The following is a 21,622-nucleotide window of genomic DNA, read 5'->3' as shown; positions in this document are numbered from 1 at the left end:
TGGTAGACCACGTCTGGGGGTAAATGACTCCTACTTATGTACGCTACTCCGTTATGATTCATGATCCACACCCATCCCACATCCTCGGTTAGACAGATGCTTGCTTCAACTTCACTGTAACAGGTGGGTAATTCCCGCACCATTACAGTCACCAGCTGCCTTTTTTCCAAATCTTTTGTTTCCCCTCCTCTCCGCGGATTTCCGATCGAGAGAGCAGTCAAGACCCAATCTTTGGAGCACGGGGGGAACGCTTCGCTCCGACCGACCGCCAAGTAAACACGGTACAGACTGCATGTAACTTTGTGTGGGATACATTCGTTCCTTTAGGTTGGGATTTGCAATAATGATGATGATGATGATGATGATGATGATGATGCTTCATCTTTTTGTCCAGCCCATCTGTATTTCTATTTTAGGCCGGGTGACCAGCTGGGTAATCTAGACCCGGGCATCCATCCCTTCCTGGGAGAAAACGGGCGTGTGGAGGAGGCTTCTAGAACGGGGGCTAGAGGAATCAATGATAACGAATAGATATATAACAACTCACCTAACTTCGTTTCAAATGCAAACACTCAACGAGGTGCAAGTATTTGAGTTGGCGGAAAGTTCAGTAAAAGTGGTGGTGGTGGTGACAGTAATAATTAAGAAAGAATAATTAATCCACCGCCCCAAAAGAGAATTGAGAATTGTATTTTTCTCCCCGTCCATCCCGCCGCTATTGCCGCCGCCGTCGATTTGGCTGGTGGCTCCCAAAATCCATCCCCCCCCCCAAAGACCGCCGCCGCACCTGCTTTGCTTTTTTGCTTTTTGACTTTCTTGTTCAGTTCGAGTTCCTCCAAGTCTTCCCTGCCCCGGTGGAACCTCTCCGGTCTGCCTTCTCCCCTCTACTTGTGTACTAGTCAGTAACTAGACTAGAACGAACTGCCTGACTAGTCTAGCTCCTGCTCTTGCTCCTCCTCCGTCCCTCACTACTAACTGATCTCCCTCCCTCAACTCAACTCTTTCTCTCCATCCTCGTCGTCGCTCCTCCTCGTTTCTTCACGACTGTCGGTATCTCTCTCCCCTCCTCTTGACTCACCAACGCAGCCGTTCTTGGATGGGGCGAATCTCTCCCCGCCCCTCAGCATCCTCCCGCCCGTCCAAGTTCCTGCCCTGCGTCGACGTGAGTTCAACCACTACTTATCTCCCTCCCGCACCCCGTTTCTCGACGAAAGATTTGTTCCGTCTCGCATACCGAAACCTCCGTGCCTCTCCCACTCTTTGTCCCACGAACTGGTCTTAATCGTCTCCTCCTCCCAAGCGACGTCCCGCTATTATATAGAGTATTGCCGTTCTCCTTATTACTCTGCAGCCGTTGTTTCCCCATTACTGTTGAGTTCATTTTCCCGGTATCTTCCGTGGAGGGGCATGTGTCCCACCCTGTGGTCTTGACCAAGTATGACGTCTGAAGCGACGGATTTTGCCCAAGCCAACGCCAACATGAACTCCGGTAAGCACCACCCTTCCACAACAACCAATTCAGACTCTTCCCTCTGACTCGGCAATCTCTCAACTTTTAGCTGCTGAAACTGCCCAATCTCCTGCCCAGATGACCCCTGGACAGGCGACCGAATTTGCCGACAATGACTATAAGTTCAAGTCGCAACCCAGCCAGGTCCGGTTCTCGACCATAACGGAGGAAATCGAACCTTCGGATTCCTCGGTTCCTCCCCAAGTACCACCGGCCGATGACACGATGAAGGATCAGAAGCAAGAGGAGGAACTGCGGTCCCTGGCTGCCAGCCTACAAAAATCACAGTTGCAGGAGACGCGGTTGCGACAGTTCTCATATGACCCGATTTCTCTTCCATCTTCTAGGGTATGTACCCCATCTGTTTACTCACAATGGCCCTCTACGCTATCCAGCATCGACGGTGGCGTGGAAGATCATGCCGCCTCCTCCGGGACAGTCGGCTCCTCGCATGGCCCTGCATGATCTTCCAGATCTCCCAGATCTGAACAGAAACTGACTGCTGCATCCCCCTTACAGGTTGCGTCGCGAGAGTCAAGCGACCGCAGTGGTCGCGAAGCCAATGGATCAGGCCTGCCCTCTCCCCGAGACTCCCCGACGGTGTCCGCTATGCAGTCACCCCCGCTTACACCAGCCGCTACTCACTCACGTGAAGCCAAGTCTACTGATACCTCGTCAACATCGAACACTACGGACAAAGGAGCCCCGGGGCAGTCCGCGGCCATGACCCCCACTACTTCCCCACCGACAAGCGCGACCCTAAAGAACAAAGCCTCCCAAAGTGCCCCCTCCTCACGACCCTCCTCAACCGACCAACTGTCGAAACAGAATAACGTCGCGCAAACATCGTCCCATCCGCTAAATTCCCCGAAACATAGAGCGCAGTTCTTCGTTGGCCCTGCGGCTGATGGAGGTGCACAAGATGAAAGCCCTCCGATGACTCCGAGGGTTGAAAGCTATACCCCTCCTGGTGCAATTACACCCGTCGGAGAGCCCAATGATCCATATGCTCGCAGCAAACGGCCCCCACCGCCAAAGAACCTCGCGCAACTGGACCAACGCTTTATCTTCAATGGCAGAGATGCGAAACGTCGCACAAACACCTCCTCGTCTTTCACCCGCCCTATGTCTCCTCGGTCCGCCAGTGCAAGTGATCTCAGGTCCACCGAAAAGCGCAGCGGCTTTTTCGGCAGCAAAAAGGAAGTCAAGCAGCAGGAACCGGAAAGCAAGCCCCACGGCCACATGTCCGAGCTTAAGCGCTTCTTCAAACGGAACCACCACAAGCACAAGCGTGCTGATTCTCCCTCATCCATACCCTTCAAAAAGTCGAGCCGGTCTTCGGGAAAGAATGGTCCTTTCCACACATCGGATAGTGTTCCGTTCGCTGATGATCATGGGCTCAACTCAAAGTACGGGAAGCTAGGCAAGGTTTTGGGTTCAGGAGCAGGTGGATCCGTTAGGTTGCTCAAGCGTAACAGCGACGGCGTGACCTTCGCTGTCAAGCAGTTTCGTGACCGCCATTCTTGGGAGAGCATGAAGGAGTATTCGAAGAAGGTGACCGCGGAGTTTTGCATCGGCTCGACTCTTCATCACGGCAATATCATCGAGACACTGGATATCATCCAAGAAGGCAGCCATTGGTACGAGGTGATGGAGTATGCTCCGTTCGATTTGTTCGCGATTGTCATGACAGGAAAGATGGTGAAAGATGAGATTGCCTGCGCCTTCAAGCAGATACTCAGCGGAGTGGCCTACTTGCACGGAATGGGTTTGGCCCACAGGGATCTGAAATTGGACAACGTGGTCGTCAATGAACATGGCATCATGAAGCTTATCGACTTTGGGAGTGCGGTGGTTTTCCGGTACCCCTTTGAGAACGACATTGTTCCTGCTTCTGGTAAGTCGCGCCCTGCTGACCGACATGGGTGAGTTGGGCTTGCACCTTCTAACGCGTGGCAGGTATCGTCGGGTCTGATCCCTATTTGGCTCCGGAGGTGTACGATGAAAAGAAATACGATCCCCGCCCCACGGACGTCTGGTCGCTGGCCATCATTTTCTGCTGCATGACCTTGCGCCGATTTCCCTGGAAGCAGCCCCGTGTCAGCGATAACTCTTACCGACTCTTCGTCTCCCCGCCCACTCCCGGCACACCAGTTCCTGATACGGACCCCAAACGTCACCGAGTCGTCAAATCGTCTCCTGATCTTCAGTCGGCGGCTCACGAACAAAAGGCCCCGCAGGTTGTTGACCCCAAGAAGGGGCCAATCGATCAACCCGTGCAGGCTAATGGACGTCAGGAGCCCCCGAAGAGTACAGCTCAGACAGGGCCTACCGCTGGAGAAGAGAACCGTCCTCCGGAGAGTCCACAAGAACGTACACCTACCAACAAGACTGCGGTAGAGGACAAGAACGGCCCTACTCACAAGCCCACCCGCACCACAAGCAAAGAAGCCCCCCCTCTTCCCGCTTCATCCCAGCCTTCCGGCCAACGCCAGGAAGTAATCAAGGGTCCCTGGAGACTTCTGCGACTTCTGCCACGCGAGAGCCGGTATATCGTCGGGCGCATGTTGAAGGTGAGCGTCAATGAACGCGCAACCCTCGATGACGTCCTGACCGACGAATGGGTTCGCAACATCAAGGCATGTCAGCAGGAGCTTTCTGGTGAGGTCATCCGGGCCCCTGGCCATACCCATGTCCTGGAACCACCATCGGCCAGTGTTCCCGTTCCCAGCAAGGCCAAGTGATCTACTTCCTCCACTAGGTGTATGCGCTAGTGTTGGATCTCCGTCCCCGTTTCTATGTCTTATCATGTCTTATAATTCCCCTGAACCGATTCATCCTACATCTTTCTTCCCATTCTCGTTTGGCACTTTTCTTTCTACCTGATTCCCTACGGCCATGATGTTGGTCCGTTTCTGGGCGGGCTGTCATCATGATCTGGCTTGTTACTTTCTCGACGGTGGGATTCCAACTCGGCCAAATATACACCCGGAATCCACAGTAATCACCTCCCTTGTCCACTGTTTTGTTTATTTTCTCACTGCGCTTGTGCTGTTGGAAAGAGGATGTGGGTTTCCTATGCTTCTGGTGTTTTCTTATTCGATCTAGGCGTTGAGGTCACTGTGTTGTGGAGCGGGGCTGCTCAGGCAAATCACTCTCCCCTATAGAGGGTCGGCTGCTAGATTTTCTCCCTGTGAAATGCTGTTTCGCATGTTCCTTGCTGCGATTTCGTTCGCTTTGGTGCTTTTGGCTTCCGCATCTGCCTCGGGAGGGTTTTATCGTTTGCGCATCTGTCATGCCTCGGAGCCTTGTTTTTCACCCAAATTGTCCCTTCACTGTAACCATGGAGAACAACTACTTTAGTAGATACTATAAATAAACGAGTGACTGTATACCTGCTCAATTTGACGTTTCATGTGGCTCCTTGTAGTTTCGTAGCATCTGTAACACGGAAGCAGTTGACGTAAGGCAGGAGATGCGGAGATTGCGGAGTTTAGACCGGGGCGATAATCGGAGCCCATCAAAGGCTTCTTCCCACGCGACCGGCTCAACAGATCCTGGACTTCATCTTCCACCACCCTTCCACCCACCAACTCTACCTGATCATGGCTCAACCAGGTGAATCGGAGCCATTGGTCTCCTCCCTATGGACGCGATCCCTAATTGTACGTCCCCCGCCTTCTTCCCTCCCTACATACCCTACCTCCAACTAACCACTCACTCACTCACTCAGTCCGGAGCCATCGCCGGCCTCACCGTTGACTGCTCCCTCTACCCCCTCGACACGATCAAAACCCGCCTCCAGAAAGCGCGCACACAAGGCCCTTCCACAACATCCGCCGCCGCATCCAGCCTCTCCCTCCGCCAAACCATCCGCGGCATCTACGCCGGTCTTCCCTCTGTGCTCTTCGGCTCCGCCCCGTCCGCCGCATCCTTCTTCATCGTCTACGATGGCGTGAAACGATACCTCCTCCCGTCCCCCTCTTCTAACCCCAAGGATACCCCCATCCCCTCTCGCTCCCACATCATCCTCACGCACTCCCTCGCCTCCTCAATGGGCGAAATCGCTGCCTGCGCCGTCCGCGTCCCCACCGAAGTCGTGAAGCAGCGCGCCCAAGCCGGTCTCTTCGGCGGCTCGAGTCTCCTCGCCTTCAAGGATATCCTCGCCCTCCGGAATGCCCCCAATGGTGGGGTGGGCCAGGTGCTCGGCGAGTTGTATCGTGGTGCTGGGATTACGATTGCGAGGGAGATTCCGTTCACCGTGTTGCAGTTTACTATGTGGGAGAGTTTGAAGGAGGGGTATGCGAAGAAGGTCGGTGGTGGTGATGGCACTGGGGTTGTGCCTGCGTCGACGAGTGCTATGTTTGGGAGTGTTGCGGGGGCTATTTCGGCGGGTTTGACCACCCCGTTGGATGTTGTTAAGACGAGGGTTATGCTGGCCAGACGCGGTGGGGATGGTGAGAGGGTTAGGGTGAGGGATGTCGTTAGGGAGGTTTATAAGGAGGGTCTTGGGGCGTTTTGGAGGGGGATTGGGCCGAGGGTTGCGTGGATTGGGATTGGTGGGGCGGTGTTTTTGGGGAGTTATCAGTGGGCGTGGAATACGTTGGAGGGGAAGAGGGAGGGGGAGAGGGAGAGGGAGAGGTTGGAGAGGGAGGTGGTTTGATGGGTTGTTAGTCCTGTATATAGTTCTGTGGTGGGTGGGTGGTGGTTTGTATACTAATTAGGTTATGGATGTTGGGGTGGTGGTGGTATACTTATAGATTGGATGGATAGAATTGATTCTATAGAATGTTTATGGTTTGATTGATGATAGCATTTGGCTTCAGCTTTTCTCTATGGAGTTCTCCCTTAACATCCACGCCATCTCATCTACTTGTTCTGGAGTGAGGAGCTTCTTCATCTCCTGCAATGACAAGAAGTCATGATCCTCTATCGCGAACCCGGGCTCAACTGTCTACACCTAGCGTCAACTACCTGCATTTAGGATATTGTGTTATTGTAAAGAACCTACCTCAGTAATCAACAACCCCCTCTCCTCCCCATCGTCATCCTCATATTCCTTCTCAGGCAACAAATAGCTCCCCTTCCACTTGCCACCCTCCACCACCCACTCCACCTTCTCCCCTCTTTCCACGTCGTGTCCCACCACAAACTCCTCTACCGGCGCCTTTCCCCCTTTCCGCTCATCCGCATGAATCACCACATATCGGCCCCGCCCACGATGTAGTGTATGCACGGTTCGACTCTTGTTCCGGTGGAACGCGCCGAGCGGCGACCCCGGCGTCAGCATGTACTGGATGCGGGTACTGGCGGAGCGGGTGGCCGTGCCGTTGGCTATGGGGATTTCTTGTGGATGGCGGAAGGTCTCCTGGTAGTAGCCGCCTTCGGGATGTGGCTGGAGGTCGAGAGATTGGATAGTTCGGGTGGCAGAGGGGGGTTCTTTGGTGGGTTGGGAGGAAGGGGGGAATGGTGGGTGGGTTTTGGTCATGGTTTAGATGGTGGAGTATTGTGATGGAGGTGGTTTCTTTGTTCTAGGTGCTGGAGACTGTTGGATGTAAGCTGTGAGGTGGTATTCAGTGGAGTTAGTATGCGTTTTGTTAGTGAACGGAGTTGGGGTAGGGTATTTAAGTAGTATAGTGGATGAAAGGTGGATTGAGATGATATCAGAAAGGAAGAGAATGGTCCTTGGCTATTGCCGCATCAAGTAGTTGATTGATTCAGGGCATTAAGTGAAGGTTTAAGTTGTCTAGATGGCCATTTGACCTCTCTTGTATAGTTCAGGTTCTGTGATATCATGGTGGAGATTAGTGCCGGTAACTGGGAACTCAAATTCGACTCAGTATTGTGAGAACAGGCAGAGGGAAATAGCTATAGCCTGTAGAATACACATCGTATTTTGAATGGCTGCTCATGAGAAGATCAAAGTGAAGATCAAAAGCAGGAGGGGGGAGAGAAGAAGGTGGAAGACGAGCAGATCCCCGAGGGAAGCCGGGGCTCGTGCCTCCCGCCAGAAAGGGAAGGAACGAAGTGAGCCCATCGTCAGTAACATCTCCCATTTCCATCCCCCATCCGCCATCCTTCCAGGCAACAAACTTCCCTCTTCTCCTCCTCCTCCTTCTCCCCGTCCTGCTCGCCCTCCTTTTCTGCTCTTTGTCAGTTTATATTCATTCCTTATTGTGCTCTCTTCCCCTTCGGGCCTGTTTCCACTCCCTACCAGTCGGGGAATGTTCCCCTCCCCTCTGTCTCTGCGTGCCTGAGCGATCGTCGCTTCTGCCTCCGCATCGTCCCTTGCACCTCCGCATTTCCTCTTCAACTGCATTTTCTCTCCCCGCCCACTGCATGGCCCGAAAATCAAGCCACCAGAGGGTCACTTATGGTATGTCTATTGTCTGAAGTCGGTCTGCTGGGATTTACTGCCATCTGCCATCTACTCCCTGGTTACACCACGGCTGCGTTCCGCGCTTATCTGATCCTCCCACTTATGCGCCAAAGTGGACTCGAGACTGACATTCAATCTCTTCTCTTCCCTCTAGTCCTCCCTCTGCCTGATGCCCCTGGTGGGCATAGACTAGGCGTTAATGGTCTGACGGTCGATACGGACAATTCCATCCTGTGAGCCTTCCCCGTCCTCTTGCGCCAGTTGGTCCTCCGCAGACCCGGCTGTGATAAACTCCGCCCGTTACCGAGTCAAAGCCACGCCAGTTCTAACTCCACATTCTTGCAAAGGTATTCCGCTGGTCGCGATGGTGTTGTATGCTCGTGGGACCTCAACCGCCCCCTCTCCGGCGCATCGGCGTCGAAATCCGGTTCGACAACCTTCAGAAACCAAGTCCAGGCTCACAGCCATTGGATCAACGACATTGTCTTGACTAAGAACAACTCGGCGCTCGTTTCCGCATCGTCCGATACCACGGTGCGATTATGGCGACCGCACTCGGAAATCACGGAGGTGCCGCATCCCATCGGCAAACATGCCGACTACGTGAAAGCCTTGGCAACCCCCGGAAATCACTCCTCATGGGTGGCATCAGGCGGCCTGGATCACAAGCTCTATCTATGGGATTTGAATGGCGGCGGTGAGGTCCTTGGCATCGATGCGTGCGGGGAGGATCGGACGGCAAAGGGTTCGGTCTATGCACTAGGCGCTGTATCGTCCGTCCTGGCCAGTGGTGGACCGGAAAGCGTGGTCAGAGTCTGGGATCCGAAATCCGGAAAATTGATCACGAAGTTCGTGGGCCATACCGACAATATTCGAGATATCCTCATTAATCAAGATGGCGATACCATTATGACCGCGTCCTCCGACCAGACGGTCAAGGTTTGGTCGCTGACAGCAGGAAGATGCATGCACACCTTGACAATGCACAACGACAGTGTCTGGTCGCTTTATTCGAATCATCCTCAGCTGTCGGTGTTCTATTCGAGTGATCGATCCGGCTTGGTCGCCAAGACGGACACGAGGCACTCTGCGGATATCGAGCAAGGTGTCTGCGTTGCAGCGCTGCAGGAGCACGAGGGCGTTATCAACGTCGTAGCTGCCGGAGACTATATCTGGACAGCAACACCGAAGTCTAGTATCAATCGGTGGAGGGATATTGATACCACAGCCGAGATAGAAGCCCCAGCTTCAGGGGAACGAAAGTCCAGCGCTGAAAAGGATGCGGCTAAAGGAATGCCCAAGAAGATACCATACGAATCGGTTCTCTTACTATCAAACACATCTACGTTCCCTAATTCGAGAGTTCCTCACGACGCGGCGCCAGGCGGCGCATCACATGCACAGGGCCAAGCTTCCGGCTCAGACATGGAGGATGAACTGGGATTGACCCTGCCCGTCCAGTCCTTGCCAGAGGAGACTATCGAAGGACAGCACGGATTGATCAAACACTTCATGTTAAATGACCGCAAACGGACTTTGACCCAAGATTCTGCGGGTGAGGTTGTCTTATGGGATCTTCTCAAGGTATGCTATGATCTTGGTCGGGACCGAACAAATGCTGATAGCTACAGTGTAAACCTATTCAATCCTTTGGCAAGCGGCATATGGATGATGTGGCCTCTGAGATTAACACCACGGAGAGTATTGCTCACTGGTGCACGATCGACATCCGCACCGGAAGGTTATCAGTGATTCTGGAGCCAGGACGCTGCTTTGACGCGGAGATATACGCCGACGAAACAGACATAGAAGATAGTTCGCAGTTCCGCGACGACCAGAGAAGTATGACAACAACTCTACAGTTGCTGCGTGATCGAGTGCTGATGACGAGCAGTCAACCTAGGCAAATGGATATTGCGCTGGCTCTTTGCACCACTGGTCGATGAGCACGTTCGGCGTGATGCCCAGTATCGTGCCATGGCAGTTGCAAGAGCGGATGAAATGGCCAAACTGACCACAACGAGTGCCTCTGCGCCAATGGATATACCGTCAGCAGATGGTTCAAGGCGGCCGTTAGGTCTGCAGACTCCTATAGATGCCTCATTCTCAACCTTCCGGTCCGGATACGACACTCTTGGTAGCCCTACGACGCCCGGCTTTGGTATCGGCTACGCAACAAGTCCGGGGACGTTAGGGTCACCCGTGCTACCACCACATAGCTACAACAATAATAGCTACTTTGGGACATCTATCGGCGAGACTTCGGACTTCCTGTCATCACAACAAAACCCGGACCTGACTCGAACATCTTTCTCGGACCGGTCGAGCGATTACTTTTCCTCTTCGTCCAAACCCCCGGGTCTGACTCCGCTAGACACAGAGAAGGCGCCAGCGACGCCCGGAGAGCCGACGCCAACTGCTCTGCCTCAATCACCGGTCGAGCCTGACAAAGAAGAACGAAAGAGGGGAGGATCTATATTCGGGAAGAAGTTTCGGATGGATTTTCCCAAGAGAATGGGCCGGTCCTCGTCGGAAGCCAAGCCCCAGATCCAAGAAGAGAAGATTGAAGAATCGGACAAGTCTTCTGTCAAGGAAGAGAAGGTGTTTGAAACCAATCTGGGTGGCTTCATCGAGCGAACCCGGCATGAGTACGAGGAATGGCTGTCTGCCAACCCGGGGCAGGAGTTGGTGTCCGCCTTTGCTCCTAGTCCTGACAACGAGACACCCGCACTGCAGATACCTCCTCGCACGGCCGTATTCATCCAAGAGGAATCTGGCGACACGGCAGTGGCTTCGGACTTGTACAGGGGTACTGTGGCAGGCATTAGTCAGGAGATTGACAAGTTGGAGAAGTCCATCCCCTTATGGCTTGCGGACTTGCTGCTCAAGGTATGTAAACCCTCTTTGACTATGGTATCCAGCTAATATAGGTAGAATCAAATGCCATTGAAAGAGCCAGTTAAGATTGCGTTTACGCTAAAACCTTACGACGATCTTCTGCCGCCTGTGGTCAAGCCAGAGTATGTACAGTGTACCCATGGAAGAGTTGTGACTAACAAGGACAGGCCGGCTACGAGCGCAAACGCGAACAACAATCGACTGAACGCCAACCGCATGCTTCGAGCCAAGAAGATCCTTGCGTACGTTGCAGAACGGATCGACCCACCTAACCCCGATGAGCCCGAAGAGGATGCGATGAAGCCGGAAGAGTATCTGGAGTTGTATTGCCAGAAGATGGTATGTAGCTTTAGTGTCCATGTACAAGTGGAAATGCTAACCAAAACAGCTGATCCCGCCAAACATGACTCTTGCGACAATTCGGGCACACATCTGGCGCTCGTCTGGGGATATGCTACTGTATTACAAAGCGAACGGAAAGAAGGAGATCAAAACCACTCCCGACGGAGAGAGCAACCACCTTGAGGGTGGCTCTCATCGATTCCTTGATCCCGCAAGCGCCGGCGGAGAAGCTGGAAGCGTGCCCCCAGGGAGCATCCACTCGCTGACAGCCTCAGGGTCGGGTGCTGCCTCAATCAGCAATACCTGATGCGTGTGGTATTAATTCTCTGTGTATATTGGTGTTGGCATACCGAGTGTATGGCTGTACATAAGCAATAACAAGTTAGCGTAAATCAACCAGTTCTACGGATATGTTGAATGAATGCATGCACATCAGACTATACTAAGAGGTGGGAGTGACATCTGCATGAATAGATGATCTTCATGCATAACCACGGGTTCGGAGACTATTTTGGTTATCTGCAGTGTTAACGGAGCTCTCACGTGCTGTCACGGGTCTAGATAATATTCATTCAATGGGGGAGGAGATTCGAGAGAAGAACGTAGAACAAATTATAGTACTATCATTTCCTTTTATCTTCAAGATCATTGATTGGTAAATCTACAGGAGACTTCCAATGTAACAGGATTATCATGCAATCTCTAACCCCACTGGAAAATATATAAAGGCACCATCACATCCTGATATGGCTACCAAAAGTAATAGTGTACCATCTCCCCCTCATCCCCGCTTCTCTTCACAACTAACCCACATACCAACTTGACTACTAGCCACATCATGTCCAAATCATCATCTCGATTCACCCCCTCCTTTCGCCTCCACAAACAACGAACATCTAATAGTACCACTCCCTCAACCCAACCCACCCCAGAAACAATATCCGATCCCGATCCCCAACCCCAACCGCAGACCCAGACCCAAATCATGAACCCCAACATCAATCTCACCATCGAAACCATTCACGCCCCCTCTACCACCCCGCCCAAACGAACCAGCATCACAATCTTCCTCGCCGGCAGCACTCCCCCTTCACCCACAACCACCAGCAAAGACTCATCCAATCCAATCCGCATCTCCTCCTTCTCCTCCTCTTCCTCCCGACGAGACCACCAACAACAACCACCCCCAACATGGCGCGATACCTTCTCCACCCACCTAGCCCACTACTTCCTCCCAAAGCCACAGCCACAAACACACCCAGACAACACCCACACCAACACCAATACTACCCCCCAAACCATCCACCTAACAATCCTCGACCCCTTCCGTGCAGACTGGGACAGTTCGTGGCGCGAAGACCCCTCTTTCCCGCCGTTCAAGGAACAGGTCTCGTGGGAGATGGAGCAGCGGGAACGGGCTGATATCGTGCTGTTTCACTTTGATCCTGCGAGTATGGCGCCGATCAGTTTGTTGGAGTTGGGGTTGTGTATGCGGGAGCCTAGCAAGGTGGTGGTTGTTTGTCCCAGGGGGTATTGGAAGAGTGGGAATGTGAGGTTGGTTTGTGAGAGGTTTGGGGTGCAGGTGGTGGAGGGGTTGGAGGAGGGGGTGGGGGTTGTGGGGGAGTTGGTTGAGAGAATTAGGGTTGGGAAGGAGAGGGAGAGGGGGGGTTGTTGATTGTTGATTGTTGGATGGTGATGGGGGGAGTTTTGGAAGGAATTTGTGGAATGGTTGGTATTTGGTTTAGGGGCTTTGTTTGGGTACTGGGGAGTATCATAGATCATGATGATAAAGCCTGATTTTGGTCAACGGATCTGCTGTGTCATAGCCCGATGTAATATATACGTTTAGAGAGTTTGGAAGTATATTATGTAGCTGGTAGAGGCAATTAGTACTAGTAAGTATTATGTCTCTACAGCAGACCAGCAGACCATGGCTAGAAAGCGGCAACACGATTAGCATCAAATAGGGGATAAGTTGCTGTTTAGTTCAAACTTTCAATTCCGATTGCCATGCACTGGAGAATGAAATGTAGAGCACTGATAATAAAAGATGCTGGAGATACCGAAAACCACATCAAGATCTTTCTGCATTTCATTAGGGCAGTATTTGCTTCGAGATATCCCATTTTCTCTACTCAACAGCATGGTCATATAACAAACGCTCTCTGTTGGAAATGAACATCATCATAACTATATATATAACTCATTGTACACCACCATTCAACGGAAGAAGAAAGCCGTTGAAGTAGGGTAAGGGATGTGCAACACGCTGGGAATGAAATCCACATATGCTGCTTGTTTTGGATTCCGCAATCGACCCTCAACATATCATGTGTGATGGCTACTGAGAAGTAGCGGATCTAGGTACAGCCTGGTTTGAGAGGTGTGCTTGCCCGATCAAGCGTCTCGATCTGTCAGTGTCGGATCTATACTTCTTGTGGGAATTCACGAGAGGAAGAATTGATAGAAAAGCCGCCAAGTCAGAAGGAACTAGAGGTCCTTCATTGAGTATGACTCCCTTGACAGGAAAGGCGTTTTGACTGAGCCACTGAAGTAGTATGCTTCTATCTGGTCGAAGTGAGGCTTTTCTTTGTCTTGCATTAACCATTCTGAGCATATTTGCACAGGAAAAGGCAGATGCTATTATCTGTAACGGGCAGGAGGAATGGTTAGATGACGAGCTATCTTCCAGTGTGAAATTCGTAATCTCCTGGGAAAGCCCTATATTACTTTTGTCACATGGCACATGGTTGTTCTTGACAGCGCGAATAAGCCGTACTACTCCAGCGCAAATACGCCGTTTCGAATCGGACTTTTGGCATTGAAGCGGACTCTCGCGTATTCCACTTTCCCCATCCTAGTCCAAGAAGACTACTACTACCTAATCTTCCCTTTCAGGTCTAATCTTCTCTCTGTCTATCCAGTCAGATACAACCCCCCATGTATGACAAACGCGTAGCTGAGGGTTCAGCAAGGTCCGAAATAGTCTCTGACTTGATGTGAACAGCCGCACCGTGAACCCCCATCCGAGGTTCCATTACGTCGCAGATTGCAGTTGAGTTTGAATTGAAAACAACATTGGCAATCGTTGGATAGGGGAAAGGTAGCAATATTAGAGACTAGAGAGAATGGGTAAGGGTGGTAGCCATAATAGGGAAGCGGTAGATGTAACTGTGAGAGGATATGGTGACAGTACTGATGGATGTGGTAGTGGTAGTAGTGATGATGAATATAAGTATTGACAGACCAAGACGCACCATGATCTGATGGATGGTAATATTCTCTTGGTCTTCTTGGTAGTATTCTCTTCAATCGTGATAGAAGCAGTTGTGCTAACAGTATAGATGGCAGCAATAGTAGTCATGGCAGTCACCGGCGCACGAGCACGGAGTGTATGCCGGTACAGACTCATCGATACAAATATGCTTTATGTAGGTCCACATCTCAGTCAAACGTGCAGAGTTCTGCGGGATCACCACATTCTCGTTATCTACTCCTGATTCCGAGAAGACGGGGACACCCACGAAGTCCTGCGACATGAATGATAGAGCAATGTTAATCAATCCTATGGTTCAACTAGGGAGATGATGCACGATGAACCTCCTGGAGAGTACAGGGATCCTCAGATGAGGCCGGAATCATACAAAACCCGCCCAGGACAAGGTATATCCTTGAGCTGCGCGTTGTCTCTAACTGGCTTGTCGGAATCACTGTAGCAGTACAATGGCTTGCTGGCCTATTTTTCTATTACCAAGTCTCAGGGATTCTGTTCAGGCAGTCAGTCGTCAGTGTGCGGATGATTTCGAAGCAGCCATGGGGTAATTTGTATCTGTTTTGCCAGAGATTATATTTTCTGGTCCTTTCTGAATGAACCCCTTGTGTTCGATGGTGTCATGTCTTCATGGTGCCGGGAGGTGTACCGGTATGAAACGCTTGCGAATTAGTAGGAGCATTCAGCATCACACCAACGATTATGCGCTATATCCGTGCTCGTTTACTTGGCGCGGTACTGGAGCGTGTTTCCTTGTATGCTGCTCGACGGCCACGCCGCATGTTGTTTCAGGAACGTCACATATCTTGTAAAATATATAATTCTTTCCGATCAGACCTTCGGAGAACCCCACCTGAGCACATGGAATCTCTCTTTATATATTCAGCAAACGCATAGAAGGCACAGTGGGCGAGACTGAGCGTCACTGATTAAGAACGGTCGCATCCGTTGTCTCTGAAACCAAGGGACGAGCACCCACATGGGCTAGTGTAGACGCTGTTAAACCCTAGATTGACCATGTCACTTGTCCTATAAGTATCAATGGATTCGTGATTAATGAGTATGTATCGTCGCATCTGTGACTTTGGAGACGTAGAAGCGATAGTATATAGACTTGTTTATAACTGATGACTGATAGTGCATGTGGAAGAGGCACTGTTGGTCATATCTTTTTGACCATAAAGGAGGAACACCAGTCATGCGTGGTCGCTGCAATATCGGCACATGGTTTTGGTCTTGGGGCTTTCATCTTCATATTTTCTGCGAAAGCTGTTGCAATTGGGGGTAGAGATTGACTATTGTGTCCCACAGAACTTCTACCTCTAAACGACTCCCCATTCTGTTGGTTTCATGAGCGCCAAAAGCCCATGGGGGTTCTCCCTCCCAGGGTCTTCACCTGTATATAGATGGCTTGTTTGATGACAATGCTGAAGAGGATGATAGCCGAGGGAAACGGCAGTCCTTTTTATAAGGTGGTTGCTCGTTGAAAGGCTTCCACATTGTGTAGGGAGCTTCCGATAATATGGAGGAGAGATCAAAAGGCAGAGACAGCGGGATTCTCCGGAAGTGCATCTAGAAACATGCAGAATGGAATTCTCCGTTGTGGTTAGGATTTTGTGGAAGTCTGCAAACATACTGCTTAACACATAGTGTACTAGGTGTCTGTATCCATCTGAAACAATCTTCGTGCTTCTACTAGGCTCTCTGAATTACCAAGTTCATCCCATCAAGTCTGCGTTCAAGGTTTTGATACACTGCAGCCAATGTTCAGGACCATTAGTAGTGGCCCGAGCTAAGCCAAACCAGACCTATGAGCTTTTGGTATTTCGAGAGGAGGTGTGGTACAATAATCCATCATTATCATCACTTGAGGCCAGTCCTCCAATATTGTTCCATCATCTGCCTAGCAGTTAGAGGCTTGATTTCCGGGAACATTTCGTTCAAACTCCCCTGCCTAGAAATCCGCGCCTGACCCGTAGTCATCCAAGTCTCAACGATGGCCAAGAACCACTGAAGTCTGTCTTTGGGAAACTTGCTGTACGACTTGACATGACCGGGTAGTTCGGTAATTTTTGATGCCTTGAGCTTCTCTACAGCATCATGGGTGACGTCAAACTTCACCCCCTTTACCTCCTCGGCAAGCTTCAACAACTCATTGAATGTCATTTCGTCACCGACAATGCGAAGCTCCCGTGGCCACTCTTCGAGGTCCAAGGCAGCAACAACGAAGCGCGCAATGTCGAAAGTGTACGTGAAAGTAATTGGCACATTGCCATCCCCTGGAATGGCTGCCATATTGTTCTCCACATCAAGCACCAGCACACTGTGGGGATGGTACGACTTCAGTGTTGGGGGTGCGATGTATTCCAGAAACGTGCCATTATAGACAGGAGCCCATTCGAGGTTACTATTTTCGAGGGCCTTGAAAGAGGCAAAGTAGTGTTCGAGAGGCGGAAGAACAGAGACGTCACTGCGCAAGTTAGAGGTCATGGTATGAACAGAAAGTTGGAAACTCACTCTTCGGGATAAGGAATTGCAAAAGAGCTAGGAATGAATCTCATTGTTACTGAAGACGCTTCAGCAGCCTTGATGAGATTTAGTTGCGACTCTGCGAGAGAGGTAGCGTTGATGCCAAAGGCGCAGATGATCGTGTGGATACTGTGATCTTCCAGGAATAACTTGAGCGAATTGATATCTTCATAGTTGACTTGGAATGTCGGGGCAGGTAGCTGGTCATCTCTACTGGGATCCTAGGAACAATCAGCTGATTTGTAGTACGCAGCGCAGTAAGCCAGGCTGACTTACTCTTCGTGTGAGGGCGAATGGCCGATGGCGGGTCTGGGAAGCCATCACCTCCAGCAGGGTACGCCCGACAGCACCTGTCGCGCCCGCAATAGCAACATTGACCATCCTGAGACGAATTTGCCAAGAACCCGATGCCAAATTATTATGACTGTGATCTGTTCAGCAAGGTGGAGGGGTACAGCGCCCTTTAATGTACTTGTGTTTGGTGAAACAATGACGGAGTTAACAACCGGAGATAGGGCTGAGATGACAGTTGGACCAGCTTGGCCGACTAGTCGCAAAATTGTCGGCCCACATCATTCTCCTAAATTGCAGAACCAAATGCTTCCCTCTAGTCTATTGGATCAAAGGACTTAGAGTGTGAAGCAGTACGATTTTGAGTACCAGCAAGGGATATTGGTGGACAATTGTATCACGTGACTCAAAGCAAGGAATGCCACACACGTGACAACGAAATATCTTGCGCTTTACTTGTTTGGGCGCTGTTTCCTTTGTATCAGCCACTTTATGTGACCTCCTCCTTACGGGCATCGTCCCTGATTGACGGCCTAATGTGATGCTTCTCTTATCAACTAATCGCAGTATCCTTCTAATGCCACTGCTGAGATCTTTCTCAAGATGGAAAATCATAAACAAGCACAACCGTATGAACTCTTAGTTGACCTATTCCTGTCAGAAGAGATTTTGGACGTCACAACCACCCGCGACTCCTCCATCATCAACATTAAGGAGGTAGTGAGACGGAGTCCCAGGTTAAAACGATTTGCTGGGCATGCAGATGACTTTCTTAAGCCTGTGTTCATCGACAAGGGTCAGCAAGGGTTTGTTTTCCGGTTTGAACACAACAAGCGAGATCTCTGCTTGAAGTTGGTAGGTTCCCTATCCAATGGAACATACTCAAACTAAGAATCATTGTTATGACTAAAAGTACGTACAGTTATATGACTACCAAGCACCCTACACTGTCCAAGAAAGAACCTTGGCCTTCATCTGCCCGTTTGCATGTGAAGCACGTGCCTTTGCGCGTCTATGCGATTTGCACGAAAATGGTCACTGGGCAGTGCAGTGTCATGGGTGGATGTATCTGACTGATTCCCAACTCCAGCAGCTTCAAAGAGTAAGTGGAAGAGAAAGGCATGACCCAAGCTGGAATAACGCCCGCTGGGCGATTGTCAAAGTCTTCATTGCAGGAGAGCCACCAAGCCGACAAGATGAAGAGTTTCAGCAAATCATTTCAGACTTCGTCATTCCGAGACGCGGTTATATTATGCCCCAGGATGTCAAGAAAGATAATTATAGAGGTACATTAATCGTAGATTTGGGGTCTACTTTCACCTTTCCATTTTATCGATCCTATGCAAGCCTGTACGAGTTCAATGCCATCTACAAGAGCATAGATGAATATGGATTACCTTATTGGGATTAAGCTTGTCAACTTCCTTGAAAGCGGCACAAAAACATAGACCAAGTCGATGCTGCATTCGATAAAATGCAATGAGTACCAATTTACTAGCATACGCAATAAAGCGAGGACAAGGAATCCCCAGAAAAATAAGATTGTAAGCAGTCCCATAAAGCCCCACGTTTCACGAGCATGATAAATGATAAAGCGAAAATAGACCCCTTAATTCCCCTGTCAACCTAGATAAATACTAGAGTTATTAAGATAGCGCTGAAAACCCTGCAGGCCCAATGAGTTAAATGAACAAGACTCCAAATTCCCGATTACTACCTCTCTCCTTCCATATCTTCCATTAATCCTCACTTGACAAGAGCTACATTATCTTCTATCTACTTATCCATTGTAGCTGGAGTTTGGCATCTCCCAGGACCCAGAAGATGAGCTGGACTTGGGGATGGGTTCGGGCTCGGCCACGGGCTCAGGTTCAAACTCCTGAGGAGGACACTCATCAGTTGGGATAGGTGATCCGAAATCCTTACCCGGGGTAGAAAATTCCCAGTTGGAGGATGATATTTCTTGCTTCTTCTTCTTCTTTTTCTTGGAAGACGCCGACGGCCAGTTTCCCCAATCATCCTCAAATGCGGGTTCTGAAGCAGGAGGTTCACATTCCGGAAGAGGGAGTTCGAAATCTTTCCTGGGGATAGGATGTCCCATATTTATCAAACTTTTCTCCCGTTTCTTCCTCTCTTTGTATCCGAGTTCGTCCCAGTCCGAATAGAGAGGGTGAAAGGGTATTCCAGGAGCTATAAATTCAGGCTCAGGAGTAGGCTCTGCTTGCTCTGGCTCCGGTTCTGGAGTTGAAGGTTGTCTTGGCTCTTCTTCAATGGGTTTGAATAGTGGCTCATGATCACATGAATCGTCACACGGAAGATCAAGCTCAGGCTCAAGCTCAGGCTCAAGCTCAGGCTCAGGCTCAGGCATAGGCTCATACGCAGGCTCAGGCTCACAAGCAGGCTCAAGTATAGCATCAGGCACAGGCTCATGATATCCCCTTGAACTGGCCAAGCTCTTCACGTGGTGTAATCTGTCTTGCTCTCTTTCGTATAGTGCCAATACTTCATCAAAAAGGAATTTATCGAAGCTTCCACTATTTCCGACCTCATAGTCCCTTATGATTTGTCTCAGCTTTCCATCTGTGTTTATAAAAGCCACATCCAATTGGTCTCGAACGAAACCCTCAAGCCACGTGCATCCACAATGGTTCGAGAGAAGGCTTCCGTAAACACGTCTAATAGCACGCAGAATATCATCTATTGACAATCTCTCGGCGAATCGGGCCATGAAGTGCTGTGCCATGCTTAGTAGCCCTGGAATCTCGTACCGAACGGCAGCCTGATATACATAGACTGCGCGCTGGAACTCTTCTCTATCACGAGAGTTGAGTATTGTGGGGATGTCATCCGCTGACTGAGGGATGCCGAGCGGGGTTTTAAGTGTCTCATACTGTCCAGTGTACAAGTAATGAATGAAGGTATGGGCACTTTGCGGCTCAATGCACAGCTGGTGATTATGGCGCCCACTGTCCCAGTATTCATTGTACATAACCTCTGGTTCGAATTGCAAAGTTTTATATGGTCGGAGGTACTGCTGTGGAATCCTGTAGTAGCTGCCGTTGACCTTGAGGGTGATGATGGGAGTCGTATAAGGACTACATTTCAATGTTAGCAACGACTCAATAGCACTGAAGGTATAGACCTAATATATCATTGCGAGGAGGTGCGAGGATGGAAAAAGAGAGAGGGATGGCCCTTACCATTCAGCTACCTGGGCATATTCTTTGAGCTCTGGGATAAATGGGTCCACTGGTTGCTCGGCCATGCCATCCTCAGGTGCGGGCGGTATAGGCTCCTCCGCCATGACTGTGGTAGATCTTGCCTTTTTCTTTAACATCTTTTTTTTATTCATGGTGATACTTGTGTCGAGAGTGTGCTGGCACCTAATGGTGGTGGTGTCTGAAAGTCTGGGAGAACGCCTTCATATCTGGAATCCAACGCGGTAATAAACAGCCCCAGGATTTGGGTGCCACCGCGGGGATGAATCCAGCCCCTAGACGCAACGGACACGTCATACTTATCGCTGCATGCAAGGCTACGATGCTGGAGACATGTTGGTGTGTGTTGGCACGCAAAATAGTTGCGGGGTTCTATACTGCTGGAACGAGGCAGCTTGTAAGAGTGGCAGCATGGCATACCCATTTGGCTCAAGAGCAAAGCATGGAACTGCGAAGCGCCAGCTGATGCTATTGCCTACAGTAGCACCCTGTGAGCTATACAGCGAAACTGTTGGTGGTGTTGTACTTCCTTTTCAGGACAGCTGGAACAGATTCAGCCTTGCGCGCTTTCTGCCGGTGGAGTATTGCATGACAGTTTCTCAAGGGACTGCATCAAATACCCCCAGGAGCTGAGAGCCTATCGATATGAGTGACTAACAGATAACCAAGCGCTTAGGTGGAGTACATGAAGCATAGCATCTAGGTGCCACCATGATAGCTGTTGGACGGCTCAGCACTAACCGGAAGGAACCCCAATTATGTTGTCCGAAATCTGTTGTGTCTGCTAAGGATGCAAGCTCGCTGGCAGTATTTCTGGCTGTGGCAGCCAACATACTGATGCCGTTATGCCACCTTGCCCGGCAAGCTTGCCCGAGGCTGTACACATACCCCGCCGGACACCCCTGCTAGGCGCCTGCGTCAACTTGCATCTGCCTGCTGCGGCGGCAAAGGAATAATATCTTGACGTCCAATCACTTTAACGATTGTGACCAGCGATGTCTAGAATACCGCTAACGCCTTTTTGTATGATAGACAGCCTTGTTAGGGTTCCCTTTGGGCTCGTCCGGCACAGCCACTTCCCCAGCCACACATAGGCGCTGGGGAGAAGAAATGACGATACTTTGCAGATGGGTGTCCAATATATAGTGAAGCAACAAGCCTGGTTAATTATCGTACCAGTGACA

The 21,622-nt window shown here is 50.6% G+C and overlaps 5 protein-coding genes across 5 annotated transcripts; 3 read left to right on the top strand and 2 right to left on the bottom strand.

The window, feature by feature from the left end:
- Positions 1–1,588: 1,588 nt before the first annotated feature.
- Positions 1,589–11,436, top strand: BO79DRAFT_230816 (Pkinase-domain-containing protein; the record flags this gene model as incomplete). Its single annotated transcript, XM_025684120.1, has 13 exons — positions 1,589–1,858; positions 2,030–3,407; positions 3,470–4,233; positions 5,244–6,151; positions 7,436–7,537; positions 7,867–7,886; positions 8,044–8,122; positions 8,237–9,473; positions 9,521–9,731; positions 9,784–10,778; positions 10,824–10,913; positions 10,950–11,126; positions 11,176–11,436. 13 exons carry the CDS (start codon positions 1,589–1,591, stop codon positions 11,434–11,436), a joined length of 6,492 nt encoding a protein of 2,163 aa, XP_025536921.1.
- Positions 11,437–12,096: 660 nt separating this feature from the next.
- Positions 12,097–12,789, top strand: BO79DRAFT_110041 (nucleoside 2-deoxyribosyltransferase domain-containing protein; the record flags this gene model as incomplete). The annotated part of the gene is made up of 1 exon (XM_025677913.1): positions 12,097–12,789. A coding segment is annotated over one exon (693 nt), but the record flags the coding sequence as incomplete, so codon positions are not given.
- Positions 12,790–16,261: 3,472 nt separating this feature from the next.
- BO79DRAFT_271268 (NmrA-like family protein) lies at positions 16,262–17,310 on the bottom strand (the record flags this gene model as incomplete). The annotated part of the gene is made up of 3 exons (XM_025687348.1): positions 16,262–16,870; positions 16,918–17,150; positions 17,206–17,310. The coding sequence occupies 3 exons, from the start codon at positions 17,308–17,310 to the stop codon at positions 16,264–16,266; spliced, it is 945 nt and encodes a 314-aa protein (XP_025536919.1).
- A 199-nt stretch (positions 17,311–17,509) lies between these two features.
- BO79DRAFT_199645 (uncharacterized protein) lies at positions 17,510–18,631 on the top strand (the record flags this gene model as incomplete). The annotated part of the gene is made up of 4 exons (XM_025681433.1): positions 17,510–17,563; positions 17,824–17,876; positions 17,958–18,075; positions 18,143–18,631. Exons 2-4 carry the CDS (start codon positions 17,824–17,826, stop codon positions 18,629–18,631), a joined length of 660 nt encoding a protein of 219 aa, XP_025536918.1. The 5' UTR covers positions 17,510–17,563.
- Positions 18,632–19,000: 369 nt separating this feature from the next.
- On the bottom strand, positions 19,001–20,524 carry BO79DRAFT_257587 (uncharacterized protein; the record flags this gene model as incomplete). The annotated part of the gene is made up of 2 exons (XM_025686254.1): positions 19,001–20,315; positions 20,421–20,524. 2 exons carry the CDS (start codon positions 20,522–20,524, stop codon positions 19,001–19,003), a joined length of 1,419 nt encoding a protein of 472 aa, XP_025536917.1.
- Between the last annotated feature and the right edge of the window lie 1,098 nt (positions 20,525–21,622).

This window comes from Aspergillus costaricaensis (genome assembly GCF_003184835.1).
Source record: "Aspergillus costaricaensis CBS 115574 unplaced genomic scaffold BO79scaffold_27, whole genome shotgun sequence".
Taxonomy (NCBI): Eukaryota; Fungi; Ascomycota; class Eurotiomycetes; order Eurotiales; family Aspergillaceae; genus Aspergillus; species Aspergillus costaricensis.
The sequence above is the reverse complement of the archived record's forward strand: the minus strand, read 5'-3'. Positions and strand labels throughout refer to the sequence as shown.